This window comes from Pecten maximus, chromosome 8 (genome assembly GCF_902652985.1).
Source record: "Pecten maximus chromosome 8, xPecMax1.1, whole genome shotgun sequence".
In the NCBI taxonomy this organism is placed as follows: Eukaryota; Metazoa; Mollusca; class Bivalvia; order Pectinida; family Pectinidae; genus Pecten; species Pecten maximus.
Window position 1 is genome coordinate 32,030,430 of NC_047022.1, and position 21,439 is coordinate 32,051,868.

The 21,439-nt window shown below is 38.8% G+C and overlaps 2 protein-coding genes and 1 long non-coding RNA gene across 8 annotated transcripts in view; 1 reads left to right on the plus strand and 2 right to left on the minus strand.

The window, feature by feature from the left end:
* LOC117333212 (golgin subfamily A member 6-like protein 2) overlaps positions 1 to 10,352 on the minus strand; it is a 28,121-nt gene extending 17,769 nt beyond the window's left edge. Inside the window, exons 1-2 of the mRNA XM_033892393.1 lie at positions 10,322 to 10,352; positions 8,168 to 8,218 (exon numbers count right to left, since the gene is read on the minus strand). Coding sequence (XP_033748284.1) covers positions 8,168 to 8,218; positions 10,322 to 10,337 — 67 coding nt within the window. The 5' untranslated portion in view covers positions 10,338 to 10,352. The remainder of the gene's footprint in view (positions 1 to 8,167; positions 8,219 to 10,321) is intronic.
* An 830-nt stretch (positions 10,353 to 11,182) lies between these two features.
* On the plus strand, positions 11,183 to 21,396 carry LOC117333211 (ketohexokinase-like). Of its 6 annotated transcripts, none has more exons than XM_033892387.1 (8): positions 11,183 to 11,498; positions 13,975 to 14,088; positions 16,624 to 16,740; positions 16,896 to 17,033; positions 18,587 to 18,659; positions 19,377 to 19,497; positions 20,099 to 20,213; positions 20,967 to 21,396. In XM_033892387.1, the coding sequence occupies exons 2-8, from the start codon at positions 14,003 to 14,005 to the stop codon at positions 21,223 to 21,225; spliced, it is 909 nt and encodes a 302-aa protein (XP_033748278.1). In that variant the 5' UTR covers positions 11,183 to 11,498; positions 13,975 to 14,002; the 3' UTR covers positions 21,226 to 21,396. The 6 variants fall into 6 exon arrangements, with proteins under 6 accessions (XP_033748278.1, XP_033748277.1, XP_033748279.1 ...); XM_033892388.1 differs by having other exon boundaries at positions 11,190 to 11,315; XM_033892386.1 differs by lacking the exon at positions 13,975 to 14,088.
* On the minus strand, positions 15,149 to 15,504 carry LOC117333213. The gene is made up of 2 exons (XR_004533849.1): positions 15,464 to 15,504; positions 15,149 to 15,426 (listed from the first exon to the last, which is right to left on the minus strand). It is a non-coding gene; the product is annotated as an uncharacterized LOC117333213 (long non-coding RNA).
* Positions 21,397 to 21,439: the final 43 nt, after the last annotated feature.

The window sequence follows — 21,439 nt, forward strand, 5'->3', positions numbered from 1 at the left end:
GCTCATTTTTACACTGCCCCTGGATTGGCATGGCAAGCAGCACTGAAAATGACTGGCGTACAACTGGAGTTACTCACAGATATTGATCAGCATTTGTTTATAGAAGAGGGATTGAGAGGCGGGATATCCATGATCAGCCATCGCCACGCCAAAGCTAACAACCCGTATGTTCCAGGATTTGACACTTCAAAGTCATCAGAATATATTACATATTTAGATGCAAATAATTTGTATGGTTGGGCAATGTCCCAATATCTGCCAACGCACGATTTCCGTTGGTTAGGTGAAGACGAAAGGGATATCAACGTAATGGAAGTACCCGATGAGTCCGATACCGGTTTCATCTTGGAAGTTGATCTAGAGTATCCAAAAGAACTTCATGAACTCCACAACGACTATCCATTAGCTCCTGAGCGAATTACAGTTACACAAGACATGCTTTCTCCGTATGCTAAGGAACTATGGAAAGACCTTCATCCTAGCCAAGTAGAGGCTCTTCATTTGCCAGCAACAGAAAAGTTGGTTCCTAATTTGAACAACAAAGAGAAATATGTACTTCATTACAGAAATCTCAAGCAATACATCTCACTGGGTATGAAATTGACTAAAATCCACAGAGTATTGACTTTCAAGCAAGGACCTTGGCTGAAGAAATACATTGATTTTAATACGGAACGACGCAAAAGTTCGCGAAATGACTTCGAAAAGGACTTCTACAAACTGATGAACAACAGTGTGTTTGGAAAAACCATGGAAAATTTAAGAAAACGGATGGATGTTAAGCTCGTGAACAGCAGAAAGAAGGCAATAAAGTTAGCAAGCAAACCGTCGTTTAATGCGTTTCGGATATTTAATGACAATCTCGTGGCCGTGCACATGCTCAAACAGAAACTCTACCTGAATAGGCCTATCTATGTTGGCTTTAGCATTTTAGACATGTCAAAAACCTTGATGTACGACTTTCACTACAATCACATGAAACAAAAGTACGGAGATAAAGCAACTCTTTTGTTTACGGACACCGACTCTTTGGCTTATATCATACAAACAGGAGATGTTTACGAAGACATGCTTCAGGATCACCACCTGTTCGATACATCAGACTACAGAAAAGATCATTGGCTCTATAGTTTGACAAATAAGAAGGTCCTTGGGAAAATGAAGGATGAAACTCATGGAAATGCGATACATGCCTTTGTTGGATTGAAGGCTAAAATGTATGCATACATTTACAACAATGGCGAAGTTGAAAGGGACATAACAGAGGTTAAGAAGGCAAAGGGGATAAAAAAGCACGTCATTGAAAACAATACCCGATACGAACAGTATAGGCAGTGTCTCCTCGAGAGGAAAATCCACATGTCACAGATGAACCAGATAAGAAGTTATAAGCATCAACTTTACAACATTAATATGAATAAGATTGGATTGTCACCATTTGACGATAAACGGTATCTGCTAGATGATGGGATTACTAGCTATGCATACGGCCATTGGAGGATACAAAATTAGGAGAGTGAACTATCCTAGAAAGGTCTCATTTCAGGACCCCGTTTCATGGAAAAGGGTGTACAATCCACACAGATCACCCGAGTACCATTATGCGGGTGGTAGATGACTCTCAATAGTGTAAATAAATCATATTGTCCATTTTAAAGTAGGCTCTATGTATAGACAGACACAAGATGGGTCCCTGACTTGTGTACTGTCTAATTGACAGGGATTATAAATATCGACTGTTACAATGTGTTGAGGTTTTTTTTTACCCATAATGCACTGCCCAATAGAGTATAAATAGACCTAAAGTCTAAAAGTTTGTCATTTCATACCTGGACACTGAGGGGTAAACATGTATAAAGTTCAATGCTGTGACTGCCGAAGATGGTTTTCCAGAATGGATGTAATGAAAAGACATCAGAGAAACATACATGGTTATCTAACAACACCACCACAAAAAGACAGCCAGCCGCCGCCGCCGCCGCCGCTGCAGGAGAGTAGTAATGTGTATTCGCCGCCGCCGCCGCCGCCGCAAGAAGGCAGTCATGCGTATCCACTGCCGCATCAGGGCAGTCATGCGTATCCACCGCCGCCGCCGCCGCCGCCGCAGAAGTCATCCTATATAGACGTTATGAAGCAGTCTGTATATGATGTATTACCCCAGCAGCAGCAGGATTTCGTTTTCATACATCCCTTTACTGCAAACGTATCGGGGCCCACTTCTTGTGGGAAGACTTACTTTGTCAAGTTACTGCTACAAAACTGCTTGACCAAAATAAAACCAGCTCCACAACGAATTATATGGCTGTACAAACGATGGCAACCTCTCTACGACGTTATCAAAGCAACCGTAATACCTAAGGTGGAATTCATCAAGGGAATACCGCTGGATTTAGACCAGGATTCCTTCTTAAATCCTCGAATAAGGAACCTCGTCATCCTAGACGATCTGATGTCGACCGCAAGCAAAGACCCTCGTATTAACGAATTATTTACGGAGGGAAGCCACCACAGAAATTTGTCTGTTATTGCCATCAATCAGAATCTCTACTACAATAAAGACCCCACACAGCGGAGAAATTGTCACTATTTGATATTGTTCAATAACCCTATCGATAAACAACAGATCATGACTTTAGCCAGACAGATGTACCCCGAAAATGTTCAACACCTGATGAGATACTTCAAAGATGCCACACAAAAGCCATATGGATATCTTCTCGTCGATTTGAAACCATCAACATCTGAGTCATTACGCATGCGCAGTGACATCTTGTCTGAGCAGTCTATAAAAGGACAGAGAGATCAAACTAATGTTCATTTTGAGGCTGACACTCAAACCGAGCAGACGTATTCCCAGCAGCAGCAGCAGCAGCAGCAACAACAACAACAACAACAACAACAACAACAGCAGCAGCAGCAGCAGCAGAAACAGCAAACTCTAGACGATACACAGCTTCAACAGGAAGATATGGCTGCCTGTGACGATTGTGGTATCATGTTCCAAGACATGCACGATTTACAAAGACACTTGAAAACCTGGTGTCCAGAAAATGATTCTAGGAAAAGGAAACGAGAATCAATAGAGGAAGAAGATGGGCCGCAGCCAAAAAGGTGGATCTCATATGAAGAGTCCGATGAGGAAAGTGGTGAAAGTGAAGAAAATGAAGTTTTCAATTCATTAATGAATGAGTCAAGGTCTTCAAATGAGGTTAAATGGAATAAAAAGTATGATAAATATGTTAACGAGGGCATGTCTGATGACGAAGCACAGACGAAAGCGAACGAGAAGATGGAATCTGAAGACATGGAGAAATTTTACCAAAATTATAAAGCCATTATCCAGTACATTCTTCAACTGAGAAATGGTATGATCCACGGAAAGATCATGGATGATGTAACAGAATTCATAGACGATGGATATGGAGATAGTAAAGCGATCAAGATGGCACTTAAAAAGAATCGACATGTTTTAGAAGAGTTGTGGGATGATGAATCTGAAGATGAAGAATCAGAAGATGACTCCGAAGATGATGAATCGGACGATGACACCGAAGCAGATCAAAACTGATATAAATAATGTATTTTGTTCAAAGCTTCATTCCAACGTGTGGTACTCGACGAGGAAAGATGTCTTCATTGGAGGATTATCTAAGAGATATTTATTATGACCCTGCAAAGGCGGGGAGTTTCTCGGGGCCCGACAAATTGTATAGATATGTACGGAAAGACGGAAAATACGTCGTCAGCAAATATAAAATAAGAAAATGGTTACAACGCCAAGAGCCATACAGTCTTCAGAGATCCCTACGACGTCCATTCAAGCGAAACAAAATCATAGTGACGGGTATCGACGACCAATGGTCGGCTGATCTCATGGACATGGTCAAATTCAAGAGTGAAAACGATGGTTATTCCTATGTACTCGTTGTCATAGATGTCTTCTCTAAGTATTTGTGGATGAGACCTCTAAAAGACAAGAAAGGTGCGTCTGTAGCAAAAGCACTACAGGACATTTTATACGAGGGGAGACAGCCGGGCCGGATACGTACCGATAAGGGCCAAGAATTTAGATCGAAAGCGGTGAATACACTCCTGGATGGATATGGCATACAGCATTTATATGCCCAAAACGAAACCAAAGCAGCCGTAGCTGAGCGTGTAATCAAGACCATAAAATCCAGACTGTACAAATATTTCACGCACAGAAGAAACTACGATTACGTTAAGAAATTACAAACATTTGCCAATAGCTACAATCGAACGTATCACCGAACGATCGGTATGCCCCCCACAAATGTGTCTAAAGATAAGGAGACGTCTATCTGGTGGAGAATGTATTGGCCTAAAAACCAACCAATCTTGCGAAAAACGAAGAAGGTTCGTAAACCTTTCAAGTTCAAAGTTGGAGATAAAGTAAGATTGTCCCATTTGAGAAACCTTTTCTCCCGAGAATATGACCAAAAATGGACGGGGGAGATATTCACCATTTCTCAAAAGATACTTCGTGGAGGCTTACCGGTGTATAGAGTCAAAGACTATGATGGAGACGAGATCAAAGGAACGTTCTACCAGTCCGAGCTACAGAAAATAGATGTTAGGAACGATGATATGTGGAAGTTGGAGACCATTCTGAAAACCAGAGGAAAAGGTCGAAACAAACAATACTATGTGAAATGGCTACACTGGCCGAAGAAATTTAACTCCTGGATTCACGCGTCTGATGTAACCGATTTATAGGAGAGTGAACTATCCTAGAAAGGTCTAATATCAAGACCCTTTGTTATGGGAAAGAGCGTACATATATACAGATCGCTCAAGTACTATAGCATGGGTGATAGATGGCTCTCATTTAGATGTAAATATTCATTTGTCAATGATAGAGTAGGTATTATTTGTAAGGATGGATGTGGGATGGCTCTCCGACCTACATTCATTCCATCGCGACGGGGAAAATAAAATGCAGTACATAAAATAGCTTGTTATCTTATATATTGTTCTAGAATGACCTGTAAGTTATATCTGATTGTGATGCAATCCCTCGAAATAGATTGGAAAATCCAAACACGTCATCAACATGACAACATCGGTACCCCCCTGACGAAGGGGGGTGACTGACCCTCTGTTACATCATCGGTACCCCCCTGAGGGGTGTGACCTCTTTTATAGTGCACCGGATAACCCTCTGTGACGTCATCGGTACCCCCCTGTCGAAGGGGGGTGCAACTGGGGGGTGGTAAGGATTATATAGGGGAGAGGGGTGGCCCAGAACCGGTACTTTTGTACTACTCTCTTGCTTTTGCTTAAAACGTTAGTGTTGATGTATTACCGTTTTCTATCGTAACGAGATCACGTTAGTGTTTTACCGTTTACTATCGTAACGAGATCACGTTTGTGTCAATGTCTTACCGTTTACTATCCTTACGAGATCACTTTTGTGTTGATGTCTTACCGTTAAACAGGGTCAGGACATCGCGTTGATTCTGCGTACCAGTGTAAGATCATGTGGAACACCAGTTGGTACCATATTGTACCAGCGTTAGATCACTTGGACCACTAGTTGGTACCATATTGTACCAGTGTTAGATCACGTGAACCACCAGTTGGTACCATATTGTACCAGTGTTAGATCACGTGGACCACCAGTTGGTACCATATTGTACCAGCGTTATGAGATCACGTGGATCACCAGTTGGTACCATATTGTACCGGCGTTATGAGATCACGTGGATCACCAGTTGGTATCATATTGTACCGGCGTTATGAGATCACGTGGATCACCAGTTGGTACCATATTGTACCGGCGTTATGAGATCGCGTGGACCACCAGTTGGTACCATATTGTACCAGTGTTAGATCACGTGGACCTCCAGTTGGTACCATATTGTACCAGCGTTATGAGATCACGTGGACCACTAGTTGGTACCATATATTGTACAATCGTTAGATCACGTGGACCACCAGTTGGTACCATATTGTACCAGCGTTAGATCACGTGGATCACTAGTTGGTACCATATTGTACCGGCGTTATGAGATCACGTGGATCACCAGTTGGTATCATATTGTACCGGCGTTATGAGATCACGTGGATCACCAGTTGGTACCATATTGTACAATCGTTAGATCACGTGGACCACTTGTTGGTACCATATTGTACCGGCGTTATGAGATCACGTGGACCACTAGTTGGTACCATATTGTACCAGTGTTAGATCACGTGGACCACCAGTTGGTACCATATTGTACCAGTGTTAGATCACGTGAACCACCAGTTGGTACCATATTGTACCAGCGTTATGAGATCACGTGGATCACCAGTTGGTACCATATTGTACCGGCGTTATGAGATCACGTGGATCACCAGTTGGTACCATATTGTACCAGCGTTATGTGATCACGTGGACCACCAGTTGGTACATATTGTACCAGTGTTATATGAGATCACGTGGATCACCAGTTGGTACCATATTGTACCAGCGTTAGATCACGTGGACTACTAGCTGGTACCATATTGTACCAGTGTTAGATCACGTTGACCACCAGTTGGTACCATATTGTACCAGCGTTAGATCACGTGGACCACCAGTTGGTACCATATTGTACAATCGTTAGATCACGAGGATCACTTGTTGGTACCATATTGTACCAGTGTTAGATCACGTGGACTACTAGTCGGTACCATATTGTACCAGTGTTAGATCACTTGGAACACCAGTTGTTACCATATTGTACCAGCGTTAGATCACGTGGATCACTTGTTGGTACCATATTGTACCAGTGTTAGATCACGTGGACCACCAGTTGGTACCATATTGTACAATCGTTAGATCACGTGGACCACCAGTTGGTACCATATTGTACCAGCATTTAGATCACGTGGACCACTAGTTGGTACCATATTGTACCAGTGTTAGATCACGTGAACCACCAGTTAGTACCATATTGTACCAGTGTTAGATCACGTGGACCACTAGTTGGTACCATATTGTACCAGCGTTAGATCACATGGACCACTAGTTGGTACCATATTGTATAAGCGTTAAGAGATCACGTGAACCACCAGTTGGTACCATATTGCACCAGTGTTAGATCACGTGGACCACTAGTTGGTACCATATTGTACCAGTGTTAGATCACGTTGACCACCAGTTGGTACCATATTGTACCAGCGTTAGATCACGTGGACCACCAGTTGTTACCATATTGTACCAGCGTTAGATCACGTGGACCACCAGTTGGTACCATATTGTACAATCGTTAGATTACGTGGACCACCAGTTGGTACCATATTGTACCAGTGTTAGATCACGTGGACCACCAGTTGGTACCATATTGTACCAGTGTTAGATCACGTGGACCACCAGTTGGTACCATATTGTACCAGCGTTAGATCACATGGACCACTAGTTGGTACCATATTGTATAAGCGTTAAGAGATCACGTGAACCACCAGTTGGTACCATATTGTACCAGTGTTAGATCACGTGGACCACTAGTTGGTACCATCTTGTACCAGTGTTAGATCTCGTGGACCACCAGTTGGTACCATATTGTACCAGCGTTATGAGATCACGTGGACCTCCAGTTGGTACCATATTGTACCAGTGTTAGATCACGTGGACCACCAGTTGGTACCATATTGTACCAGCGTTATGAGATCACGTGGACCACTAGTTGGTACCATATATTGTACAATCGTTAGATCACGTGGACCACCAGTTGGTACCATATTGTACCAGCGTTAGATCACGTGGATCACTAGTTGGTACCATATTGTACCGACGTTATGAGATCACGTGGATCACCAGTTGGTATCATATTGTACCGGCGTTATGAGATCACGTGGATCACCAGTTGGTACCATATTGTACAATCGTTAGATCACGTGGACCACTTGTTGGTACCATATTGTACAATAGTTAGATCACGTGGACCACTAGTTGGTACCATATTGTACCAGTGTTAGATCACGTGGACTACTAGCTGGTACCATATTGTACAATAGTTAGATCACGTGGACCACTAGTTGGTACCATATTGTACAATCGTTAGATCACGTGGACCACTAGTTGGTACCATATTGTACCAGCGTTAGATCACGTGGACCACCAGTTGGTACCATATTGTAGGAGGTTAAGGTGGGATATCACGTCGGTTTTATATCTTACCTTTTATATCTTTGAGGATTCTTTGATTACTGAATAATCGGCGAACTCTGTCTGAAACGAAAAATAAAAATCATAAATATGCACGTATCGAATATAAAGTATGCATACATTATGCGTTGAATGCATTCATGTCTTGATTCACTACTTAGGTTAGTGAGTAGCTTCTGTTGAGGTTATGACATTTATCGATGGATTGAAAACGTTATACACATCAGGAAACAGCGAGTAATCGTGGAAACGATAAGATCTTCAGAGGCGGGGTGCAATAAGGAAAACCCATGGCACTGTGATCTGGCCCTGACTATTGCTGTTGAGCATCTTATTTTTGTCGCAATTACAGCGCTACAGAGCTATTGTTTAAAATCCTTGTTTTTGTATCAATAACTGACCGGAAGCAGTAAAACCCAACAACCGACTTTTTGTTGAAGCATCAATTACTGACAGATAAATTCAGCCAGAGAAGGCGACCGATTACAGGACGATCTCGATGCACTCCGCCTGTGGACATGTAACTGGCAGATGTCCTTCAACTCGGACAAGTTCGTCATCATGCATATAACACGTGGGAGAGGAATCCAAAAACTAACTACCATCTAAACATAATCAAATAAGCAGAGATACAGTACAGCCAAAACTTTGATGTTACCATCGGCAATGACCTCTCCTGGTACGATCACATCAGTACAACATCCTCAAGGCACAGGGGCATGTCTAGTTTTATATTACAGAAAATAGTCAGAAATACCTATATATATTGACTACTTTCTGTAATATAAAACTAGACATGTCCCTGTGCTCAAGGGCTGTGAGGTCGGTAGACTTCCTCCGAGTCTGGCCAAAGGAAGATAAGGTTACTCGTTCGTCCCATAATGGAATACGCTGGAGCGGTATGGGCACCTATCAAACCCAACATATTTTCAGATGATGGAGAATGTCCAAAAGCAGACCACAAGATTTACAACAGAGAACTACTCCAGAGACAAAGGTAGCATGACAGCCATCTTGGCGTTACCTGCGATTGAAACCTCTAGCAGTAAGGAGGACAAGGGTCAGGGCCCAATGTTACTCCCGGTCATCAACAACGTTGTGAAGAGGAGTTCAGCCACAAGATCAGACAGGCAGATGTCAGGACTCGTGGAGTCACCGCTAGTAGCTTAAAACAAATTCCAGTTAAGACCAACATCTACTAAAACTCTTTTGTTGCAAGAAACGCCATAACCTGGAACCAAATTCCTGATAGGAAAAATGTTGGCCCTTCTGTGAAACCTTTCCAGTCCTTATTACGACCAAATGACCTTTTAGGAAGACACCACTGAAATCTGCATTAACGTCTATCCGTTTAATGTATAACAGCTAAGCTGTCTCATGCATGGTGAACATGACAATGTCTTACTATTCTTAACTGGTGGTTCACGACATGTGCACCATGTGTCGCTGAAACAGCACATCCCTTAGGATCAGACCCTGTCGATGATGATGATGATGATGATGGTGATGATGATGATGATGATGATGGTGATGATGATGATGATAATGATGATTATGGTGGTGGTGGTGGTGGTGATGATGATGATTGTTAAGTAGACGACGTTTTTCCCTTTTGATGCACTTTCTGCTTAATTTATATTTTACTGTGTCGTTTAGGCGATAAGAGAATTAATATGCCAGTGGTATATTTGGCTTACATTATCTCCAAATAAGTCTTAAAGGTATACATTTAGTGACCTTCCTCTAATGATGTTTACGATGTGAAGCGCATTTTGAGTGGTTAACAATAGTCCTAAACTTAGGCCTACAAAAATGTCACTGAAATGACACGAAAATGTCTGAATTTACTGAAGCAATGAGTAATTATATTTATATATAGTGGGTGATATCGATGAAGCTGGATACGCTCATCCTTGTGGAACACCTTGTCTCCTCCTGTACGTTTCTAAGACCTCCATGCAAATTCCATCTTTTTTGTTATCATTTTGCATTCGTTTTATCGGTTTAAGTTAGAATAGCAGTTTTGTTATTATGGCGATATTTTCTCTTTTGTGTTTCGTCTGTCTGACATTAATATATTACAATAGTATAATAATTAAAGTAGCAATTGTTCAGTCTCATTCTGTTTCTAGTCTTCGTGGAGGTTGAAAGAGACGACGAACTTACCCATCTTCCTCCCCATCTTTGACGCCAACTTCCTGTTATTTCACGTACGTTTCCATGACGACGACTCCCCCGCGAAATAATGACGTTATGTTTAGCAAATTGTCGAAGCCAGCATATGGTGGCACATTTTACATTCTGATGGGTGGGTGGTAATAATTTTTTTTCCCTTATGAGTGGAAATCGCTGAAGTCTGCATGATATTTAACTTTAAAAGTTGCAAAATAAAATAGTAGTCTACACAGGTATATGATCGGAGAACGGAGAGTTAATTATCAGAATAAACATGTAAGCTTACATTCTTATACATGTTGATGTTGTCTTTTACTGGAATAAAAATCGTTAAAATTAAATGAAAATATGGTTCTCTGAAAACGGTTTGTTGCAACATCATTGAAATTGAATTATTTAAAGATGGTGTGCGAAAAAAATGGAAGCGGCGTTTTGGGTTTTTTTTTTTTTTTTTTTTTTTGCTTTTTAGGACAAAACAAAAACAAACAAAAAAACACACACACACACACACACAAAACGAAAACGCTTCATTTTTTTAACGTTTTGCGGATCAGTCAAGATAATAACTAGACATCGTGTTACATGTAGAACTCTTTTGTCTTCATTTGATCATTAATAAAAACGATTAAAATTTACGAAGACCAGAAGCTAAACAGATTTATTTAATACTTAGAGTGTCCTTAACTATAAAGCATGTCCCCTTTTTTTATATATAAGCCATTGATGTAAACTCGATCCTCCGTTATAACGTTCTATTCGAATCGGGTCGGTTCTCCCATAGCAACTGGTGGCCATGGCCAGTAAAATAGTACAATTATGTATGAGTTATCTGCCGTTGGTAGGTATCAACATCCGGTGTTAGAAGAGCAATAAGTTCGAAGTGTGGAAGGTGACACATGGCGAGGACGATATGAACGCAAAAAATTAGGTCGCCTTTGACTATCTCCAGTTAGTACTGATAAACCAGGCATGAGTGACACTACAGGTAAATCAAACTAACTATCTGTAAGCCCCGGCGACTGGTTATCCTCTGAAAACCGAAAGTAGAACACTTATATTGTACAATGGAGTCTAAAACTGACCAAAAGAAGGTGTTGAGCATTGGGATGGTGTGCCTGGACATTGTGACAGTGTGTCATACCTACCCAAAAGAAGACACAGACCAAAGGTGTGAAGTTTGTTGCACAGGGACTTCGGGATTTTTAGTAACATATGACATCAGTTAACATTCATTTACATAAGGACTAATTATATATACATAACAGAATGAAGATGAAGGAAAGTGATCAATACAGTATTCGAGTAAATCCTATACGAGTCCAGGAAAATGTGGTTCTACTGTACAAATTTTCTTTAATTGCTTTAATTTTGGCAGCACAAATAGGCCTACATTGTAAAGACCCATTTAATTCCTACATGTATGATCACCCTGTATACATGCATAACTAAATATAAAGCTACATGTCTTAAGATGTCAGACCTGTAATGTTTAATGAGGTATGTTATTATTTTTGTATATGTGGTCATAATTTTAATCAATATATATTCTATGTCTGCATACATACATTTCCTGTCCGAGGTTAATGTTTTTGCAACTTGGGCTAGTAACATTGACTTAGGACTAGTAGATTTAGATGCTAGTCCGGCTGACAATCTGATTTTGATACTAATTCTACCCCTGTTTTGTTGTGCCTTGACTTTTGCTGCTTCTTTATTGTTGCATGTTCACCTGTGTGTTACTATGATTATAATCCTCTTTTGTGATTGGTCCTTTTTATTGTTAAATGTTAGATGGAATTTGGGACGATAATCTCGATACTGAGCAGTCTGATGGATTAATCTTCCATGCTCTATCACATCTACTCAGGTATTCATCCAGGTTTAGAAGGGGATTTTATAGAGATGTGTGATTAAACATTAGTTTCACATGGTTAGATCTTAGGTATTACAAGGTGTCAGTTTAAGGTTAGGAATTTGAAGTTCATTATACCGGCTAGGCATATGCTATTTTTGCAATTTTCTATGTATTTTAATTTATAGATATATATACTGTATAATAAATTGTTAATTTCAAGCGCATGTTCTCCCCTGCTCTACAACAAGTAATCTGGGTTGGTCCACAGGGCAAGTCAGGTGCAGTTTCTATACGAACTGGGCCTATCATGTTCCTGTTACAATGGTTGTACTTACATGATGACAAGAGCCTTTAATGCCAACAGAGGGGAATTATCTTAAATTGTCTTGAAAAAATTCCTATCAAAGAGTTGGTGCTGTTGCCCGCTCCAAGTGGAAGCTAAAGGAGATGCTAACTTGGAACTAAAGAACCTGGTTTGTGGTTGTCACTGGGGGTGAAGACTTTGTGAAGGAGGGAGTAGTGTAAAAGCTGAGAGTGTAGGTCAGCTCAGGCTAGTGTGAATTTTCCTTTAGCATACAAGAGGTTGCCAGTTTGGACTCCTTAATATGTACAAGTTCAGAAACGGTAATGACTAGGGTCTAACTATAGTTGGAGGAAACTCACTTTAGTTACATCTTACAGTTTAGTCGAGTATGGTTCAACCACTGATCTACTTTGGTCTGACCACAGTAACTAGATTTCACGTGTGTATACATCACCATTTGGAAGAACGGTAGTGATTGGTTGTTATTTATCCACTTATATAATCACATTAGATGGAACAGCCTGACTAGTTGATGGTTGAAGTCATCGACTTTCATTAGTAATGTTCATAACTTTTATAATTGTAATAGGAGAGGAAAAATGCACGACCAGACCGGGGTTCAAACCCGGGACTTCCAAGTACTAGCATGATGCTCTACCAATTGAGCTACCTCGTCACCGGCATTCATCCCAGTCCAGTTCTGTTACATAATATTACTTCCTCATTTACATAATTTTTACCTCCAGACAACCAATGCCCAGTTCTTCATCTTGAATGAATATTTTGATATCTTCTATTATAATATATAGTAAACACCATCATAATATATAGTAAACACCATCAAACATATTATGGGAACAAGTAACAAAAATAATACCCGTCTCATGCTGGGGTTCAAATTGCCGATCTCCCTTTCTAGACAGCTAAAATAAATTTCCATCATATGATCACAGTAAGGTACTTACACTGTCAAATTTTATACCCATTGTGTATTATCAAACATTTAATAGATACTACAATATCAAGGAAACAGCCAGAGGTTTGGTTATCAAATTCTTACTGGCTTTTATATATACCCAAGCAAACTACTTTTATTAACAATATACACAATTTAAAGCCAGTAACGGTCAGCAACCGCTTGAGCACCATATGGTGTCATTGGTGTGCATACTGAATTAGGTCATATCACAGAATCAAGGAATATCTAGCATGAGAAAATACAAAACTATATGAATTACAATTTACTTATATAAATACCACATCATTTTTCAATTTAAAACTTTCATCACTACACTCTTAACGACAACTACATGTACTCGCACCAAGTAGGTAAAATGCCAGTTATAAGTTTATTATTTTCATGATCTAAATAAGCATTTGAATTTTAGATATTATCTTCCAGTTGATTGGCTAATATTTATATGTCAAAAGATTTAAAAGAGAGATACATATTTTTGGGCATTGTTTTTGACACTGTTTTCTCAGGTAAACGCCCAGTGGACCAGATATAAGTATGAAAAGGGTTCTCACTGTTGGACTAGCTTGTCTTGACCTGGTAGCCACTTGTGAGACTTTCCCAAAGGAGGACACAGGACAAATGTTACGTAAATTTTACTGCCAACTTTTCTGTTTGACCTCTAACCAGAGTAATAATTTCTGTCAGACATTATGATTTATTTTCATCAGATAAGAAGTAATGTGAAGTGCAGAAGTTGAAATATTTCGATAGTTATGAAATTCAATGGATGTTGATATTTTGTTTTTTACACTAAATTAATGATTGTTAAATATTTTGTTTTTACTTATAAATATTAATCAATTTTTTACTAATAAATGTTTAATGCTTTTTTTATAAATGTTAAATCATTTTTTACTAATGAATATTTAATGATTTTTTTTTATAAATATTAAATATTGTTTTTACTAATACAAATAAGTATGAACTTTATTAGTTCTCAGTAAGTTCAATTTGTCTTTAATAATTTCCTTCTTTCCTTGTTATTAATAATTATTTCTTGTATTAACAAAACATGACTACTTTGGTTCTTATCAGCTTAAATTAACTCCACAAAGAACTAACAGAGACTTACAAATGAAATTTTGAAAGATCTATTAGTAGCGGGTGAAAACTAAAACTGAAAAAGTTTCCTTTTCTTTAAAATGCTGCCTTTTCCATTCCCCTAAGCTATTCCTCTTAACCTTTTCTGACTGAGTACAGGCTGTTACTGTATAATCCTTATCTTTTCTGACTGAGTACAGACTGTTACTGTATAATCCTAACCTTTTCTGACTGAGTACAGACTGTTACTGTATAATCCTTATCTTTTCTGACTGAGTACAGACTGTTACTGTATAATCCTTATCTTTTCTGACTGAGTACAGACTGTTACTGTATAATCCTTATCTTTTCTGACTGAGTACAGACTGTTACTGTATAATCCTTATCTTTTCTGACTGAGTACAGACTGTTACTGTATAATCCTTATCTTTTCTGACTGAGTACAGTCTGTTACTGTATAATCCTAATCTTTTCTGACTGAGTACAGACTGTTACTGTATAATCCTAACCTTTTCTGACTGAGTACAGACTGTTACTGTATAATCCTTATCTTTTCTGACTGAGTACAGACTGTTACTGTATAATCCTAATCTTTTCTGACTGAGTACAGACTGTTACTGTATAATCCTAACCTTTTCTGACTGAGTACAGACTGTTACTGTATAATCCTAACCTTTTCTGACTGAGTACAGACTGTTACTGTATAATCCTTATCTTTTCTGACTGAGTACAGACTGTTACTGTATAATCCTTATCTTTTCTGACTGAGTACAGACTGTTACTGTATAATCCTTATCTTTTCTGACTGAGTACAGACTGTTACTGTATAATCCTTATCTTTTCTGACTGAGTACAGCCTGTTACTGTATAATCCTAACCTTTTCTGAGTACAGCCTGTTACTGTATAATCCTAACCTTTTCTGACTGAGTACAGACTGTTACTGTATAATCCTAATCTATTCCTGATCTCCTCTTTACATTGTCTGAATCTTTGTTCCTCTCATAGAATCTTAACTTAACATATTAATCTGTAAAATTTGAACTTAATCTCTATTGACATTAATCTCCTTGTCTGAAAAAAATTATTAAAGTGACCTTGTGAGATATAGGCGTGGTGATCATAACCTTGTCCGATGTAGGTGTGGTGACCTTGTATGGTGTAGGTGTGGTGACCTTGTGTGATGTAGGTGTGGTGACCTTGTGGGATGTAGGTGTGGTGATCATAACCTTGTCCGATGTAGGTGTGGTGACCTTGTATGGTGACCTTGTGTGATGTTGGTGTGGTGAACTTGTGTGATGTAGGTGTGGTGACCTTGTATGATGTAGGTGTGGTGATCATGACCTTGTGTGATGTAGGTGTGGTGATCATGACCTTGTGTGATGTAGGCGTGGTGACCTTACATGGTGTAGGTGAGGTGACCTTGTGTGAGACCTTGTGTGGTGTAGGTGTGGTGATCATGACATTGTGTGATGTAGGTGTGGTGATCATGACATTGTGTGATGTAGGTGTGGTGATCATGACCTTGTGTGATATAGGTATGGTGATCATGACATTGTGTGATGTAGGTGTGGTGATCATGACATTGTGTGGTGTAGGTGTGGTGATCATGACATTGTGTGGTGTAGGTGTGGTGATCATGACATTGTGTGGTGTAGGTGTGGTGATCATGACCTTGTGTGGTGTAGGTGTGGTGATCATGACCTTGTGTGGTGTAGGTGTGGTGATCATGACCTTGTGTGGTGTAGGTGTGGTGATCATGACATTGTGTGGTGTAGGTGTGGTGATCATGACATTGTGTGGTGTAGGTGTGGTGATCATGACATTGTCAGATTGTAGTGTGGTGACCTTGTCCAATTGTGGTGTGGTGACCTTGTCTGATGTTGGTGTAGTGACCTTGTCCATTGTTGGTGTGCTGCCCTTGTCCGTTTGTGGTGTTGTGACCTTGTCCGCTGTTGGTGTGGTGACCTTGTCTGATGTTGGTATGGTGACCTTGTCTGATGTAGGTTTGGTGATTGATGTTTGTGTTGTGAACTTACATTGTGTGGTGCAGTGACTTTCTCTATATGTCTTACAGAGTACTAGACTACTACTGGCAGAGAGGAGGAAATGCCTCCACAACAAGTACAGTACTGGCCATGCTCGGGGAGAGGTCAGAGTTCATGGGAGCCATGGCAACAGATGTAGAAAGCAAGTATGTAACTCAACACAGGTTTATGAACCTTTCATCAGAATGTCTATGAAAGTTTCATTTTTTTCAGTGAACTACAGGTTCATCTTTAGAAAAAGAATTGTAAACGATTTTATTTTTCTCACTTTTATTTACATGTAGTTTGTGTTATTTTTCAGATTTCTTACAGAAAATCTAAAGAGTTACGGGGTTAGTCATGACAACGCAATGGTGTGTGGGCCTGACATCAAGACTCCCGTATCCATGGTAATCATAAACCAGTCAAATGGATCAAGGACTATTCTGCACTGTGCCAAGTAAATTTCAATATATTTCATTTGAACTTTCACACAATACTGATTTTCATTATTTTATCAATTAACTTTTAATCAAAAGGACACCACTTTATTAAGATTTTGATTTTTCAGAAAGGAGTGAAAATCTAAGAAACAAATATCCAATAGTAAGGTTGAGACTAGGTTGAAAATCTATCAAATAACCCAAAGTATTACAAAGATTATTGTATAGAGATCTCAAAGGAACATAGCTGACCACTCTGGTTTGGTCTTTATTGGGGAGGGTTGGTTTAAACTTGATCTTACATTTGTATATGTCATCAATATAAATAATGTCAATTTTATAAGCCAACCATCATCAGATGGTGGGCTATTCAAATCGCCTTGCGTCCGTGGTCCGTCCCTCCATCTGTCCCTCCATAAACAATTCTTGTTATCGCTATTTCTCAGAAAGTACTGAAGGGATCTTTCTGAAATTTCATATGTAGGTTCCCCTTGGTCCCCAGTTAGGCATATTGCGTTTGGGAACAATTGGAAAACAACATGCCCAACAGGCAGCCATCTTGGATTTTGACAATTGAAGTTTGTTATCGCTATTTCTCAGAAAGTACTGAATGGATCTTTCTGAAATTTCATATGTAGGTTCCCCTTGGTCCCTAGTTAGGCATATTGAACTTTGGGACCAGTCGGAAAACAACATAGCCGACAGGCAGCCATCTTGGATTTTGACAATTGAAGTTTGTTATCACTTTTTCTTAGAAAGTACTGAAGGGATCTTTCTAAAATTTAATATGTAGGTTCCCCTTGGTCCCTAGTTACGCATATTTCATTTTGGGACCAGTCGGAAAACAACATGGATGACATGCAGCCATCTTGGATTTTGACAATTGAAGTTTGTTCGCTATTTAACAGAAGGTACTGAAGGGATCTTTCTCAAATTTCATATGTAGGTTCCCCTTGGTCCCTTGTATTGCATTTTTTGACCAATCTAAAAACAACATGGCCGACAGACAGCCATTACCGCTAAATCTCAAATTTCATATTATAGGTTCCCCTTGTTTGAAAAGTACTGGAGGGATGTTTCTCAATTTACACAGATTAGTAAGAGGAAGGGAAAAATTGAGAGAAGATCAATCTGACATGGAATCTACATTTGTATAAAGATCATTCAATTGTAGGCGCCAAGATCCCTATGACCCTCTGGGATCTCTTTTCATTCATTTTTATATTCCTCTATTGTCCCTCTATTCTTCCACTCTATTCCTCTATTGTTTCTCTACTTATTGGTTAACATAAGGAAAGAGTATAGATTTTCCTCATTGTTTACAATAAACAGTAAGCAAATCTTACTGAAATTATATTATATTGATGACAAAATACAAATTATGAAGAAAAAAAAAGATTTTAAATGATTATCTCATACAAATCAAAACTTTCTACGGATATGTAAATCAATAGAAATCTATAATAGAAAATTGTAAACTAACTTTCATAGATGAATAAAGTGCTAAAAAGTGAAATAACGATAGTTGTTATCGAAGTATACTGATTTAAACTTAATTTTGTTTTTACAGAAATTTACCAGAGGTATCTTTTAGCCATTTTCAAACCTTAGATCTATCACAGTACAAATGGATCCACGTTGAGGTAAGGTACAAAATGTCACATGATATTCTAAAAGTGTACTTGACCTAATAAGGGCATTGTGACCTTGATAAAGCCATGTACAAGGAAAAGTTTCCAGGTGAAATCTGGGTGGGAAAACAACAAAACTTTTTTTTCCATTATAGATATCTGTATGTGGTTAAAAATCTGAAGTGTTAAGTTAAAACACTGAAGTGTATTAGCAGATCAGTAAGGTAATGAACTTTGTATGTGATGTTTCAATTACAGTGCACTCATCCTCTTTTCCTGTAAAAAGATGTAGTGTGCTGATCGGGCCAGATGCACTTATTTGGTCATATACAATAGTCTAGAACCCCTAGGTCCAGACCAAGTCCCAGTCTGATGTTTTCTCTCCTCTTCAATAAAATCATGGTGGGGCTTAGTGGTCAGTAGACCTGTATACAAGGATATAACATGGTGGGGCTTAGTGGTCAGCAGACCTGTATACAAGGATATAACATGGTGGGGCTTAGTGGTCAGTAGACCTGTATACAAGAATAAAAGGCTCCTTACAATCCTAGGAGTTATAGGGATTTGGCTCAAGATTCTTAACCCACTGTCCATATATACACTGTTTACCAGGAATCACCATGTGTAACACTAACAATTTCAGACATCAATATAATTTTGATTTAAATCTCCCCCTATAATTTGGTCTACCTGTGGTATGTATTAACACTGATGTTTGTACACATCTAGGGGAGGCCAGCCCCAGACGCCTACAATCAGATCATGTGTAGTGTGGTGGAGTACAATGATACAGTCGTCGAAAAGATCACAATCTCACTGGAACTCGAGAAACCTGGACGTCCTGAGCTGGGTTAGTTAAGCTTTCTCAAGAAATCCGTTTTATCATCAACTGACCTTACCTGTAGCATTGGTATTAAAGAAATGAAATTATCAGCCCCTGTATAATTTTCATAGATGCAGTCTTGTTTTTTAATTTACAGAAAGGACAAAATCTTAATCAGAAACCTGAAATTATAAATACCAATAAACTTTAAAGATTAATTTTGTAGAAATGATGATTTTAATGAACTTTTACAGTAATTTAGCTACTGTACACGTCATATTGCTATATTTGAGAGGGATTTATTTAGCTACTGTACATGTCATATTGGTATATTTGAGAGGTATTTATTTTTGCTGTATTCACAGTCATTATATATATGTAGTATAAAAATGAGTACTGATACAAATATTTGTATAGTAAATTATCAATACAACATAATGACATAATTATATATATTACTGCTGAATGTTCACAAGGCCGTGAAATTGGATATCTACCAACTAGTTATAAAATTAGTACTGTAAAAATTAAACAACCACATTCATATACAGTAGATTATAGGTATGCACTGTATGACAAAAGTAGAAGAAATTTCTATTGAACAATCATAATCTGTTTTTGTTTCCAGATTCTCTCATACAGTACGCTGATGTAGTATTTATCTCAAAAGAAAAGGCTGATGAGGAACGCTTGTATTCTAAAGAAGATGTCGTCCGTGCCTACATCAAAAGATGCAAAGCTGGGTGGGTGCATGTATACATCACTATAAAAATCATGATCAATACTGCAGCATTAAGATAATGTAGGAATTCAAGTTTATGAGTTCTGTGTGAAATATGACAGTCCCTTGTCTTAGTAATTTTTCTTTTTCATCTACACATATCAAAAGTAGCGAAATGAATCTCACTAAAATCTCTAACTCAGGATTTTTTAAACGTCACTCATGCAGAGAAGTAATTTCCAAATAAAATAAATGATGTTGCATGGTCCAACCCCGGAATCATAGATGAATTTTAATTAATGCTATAATTTTGTTTTAAACACTACTCCTCCTAAACACCCAAACAGATTTCATTCAGATTTGGTCCGAAACATTATTGGGTGTTTGAGACCAAATATTGTATAGAGGGTAAAGGAAAAATTCCAAAAGTAATATTGGTTAACTTGCTGTTATCTAAACTGATTGTCTGACCCTCTGGAGACACTCAATTAACATGAACCATAAAGGATTGTGCAAAAATTAGAATGAGATACTAAGAGTTTTTTTTTATCTTTACAAAAATATATATAAAAAAATATGTAGTTATTGCTGAAATACTCATTTCAGTGATACCGACATTCTAGGCCTCTTCTTTAAAGAATATTAACTTGTTAGGATTGCTTAAATATACAGGTACTCTGTGCCTCTTGTAATGGAAGGAATTTTTTGCTTTGTTGATTTAATACCATATACTATTACCACCAGAACATTAGATTTTATATGCGCATGTTGACAGGGCTGTCGTGATCTGTGCGTGGGGTGACCAGGGTGCTGCAGCTCTCAGTAGTACAGATGGTGTCCTGTGTACGAGTCCCGTATTTCCCCCGGAAACACTGGTGGACACTCTCGGAGCCGGCGACACATTTAATGCTGCTACCATCTTTGCTCTGTGTCAAGGTCGAAGTGTACAGGAGGCGATAACTCTTGGATGTAAAGTAGCGGGGACAAAGTGTGGAATGAAAGGCAACAAAGGACTCAAAGATATAATATGGTAGTAGAGTAGGGTTAAATTATGTATGATATACATTGATGCTGGTAAAACTAGTTCAGTCAGTGGAGAGATACCGATATCTTTAATAAGTAATGAATTATTTACTTTGCTCTGTCACTTCATTATAATTGATTCATAATAAATATAGGAGTAGTCAGGACATGCATTGTCCAAATACAGTTTTTTTTTCTTATTACTATGGCAACTAAATGACAACC

Bases quoted from the DNA above. Each gene is read 5' to 3' on its own strand.
- LOC117333211 (XM_033892386.1), top strand. From the start codon at position 11,395: ATGGAGTCTAAAACTGACCAAAAGAAGGTGTTGAGCATTGGGATGGTG. The intron at 16,741-16,895 runs GTATGTAACTCA...GTTATTTTTCAG, and splicing joins GCAACAGATGTAGAAAGCAA to ATTTCTTACAGAAAATCTAA. The intron at 20,214-20,966 runs GTGGGTGCATGT...GCATGTTGACAG, and splicing joins ATCAAAAGATGCAAAGCTGG to GGCTGTCGTGATCTGTGCGT.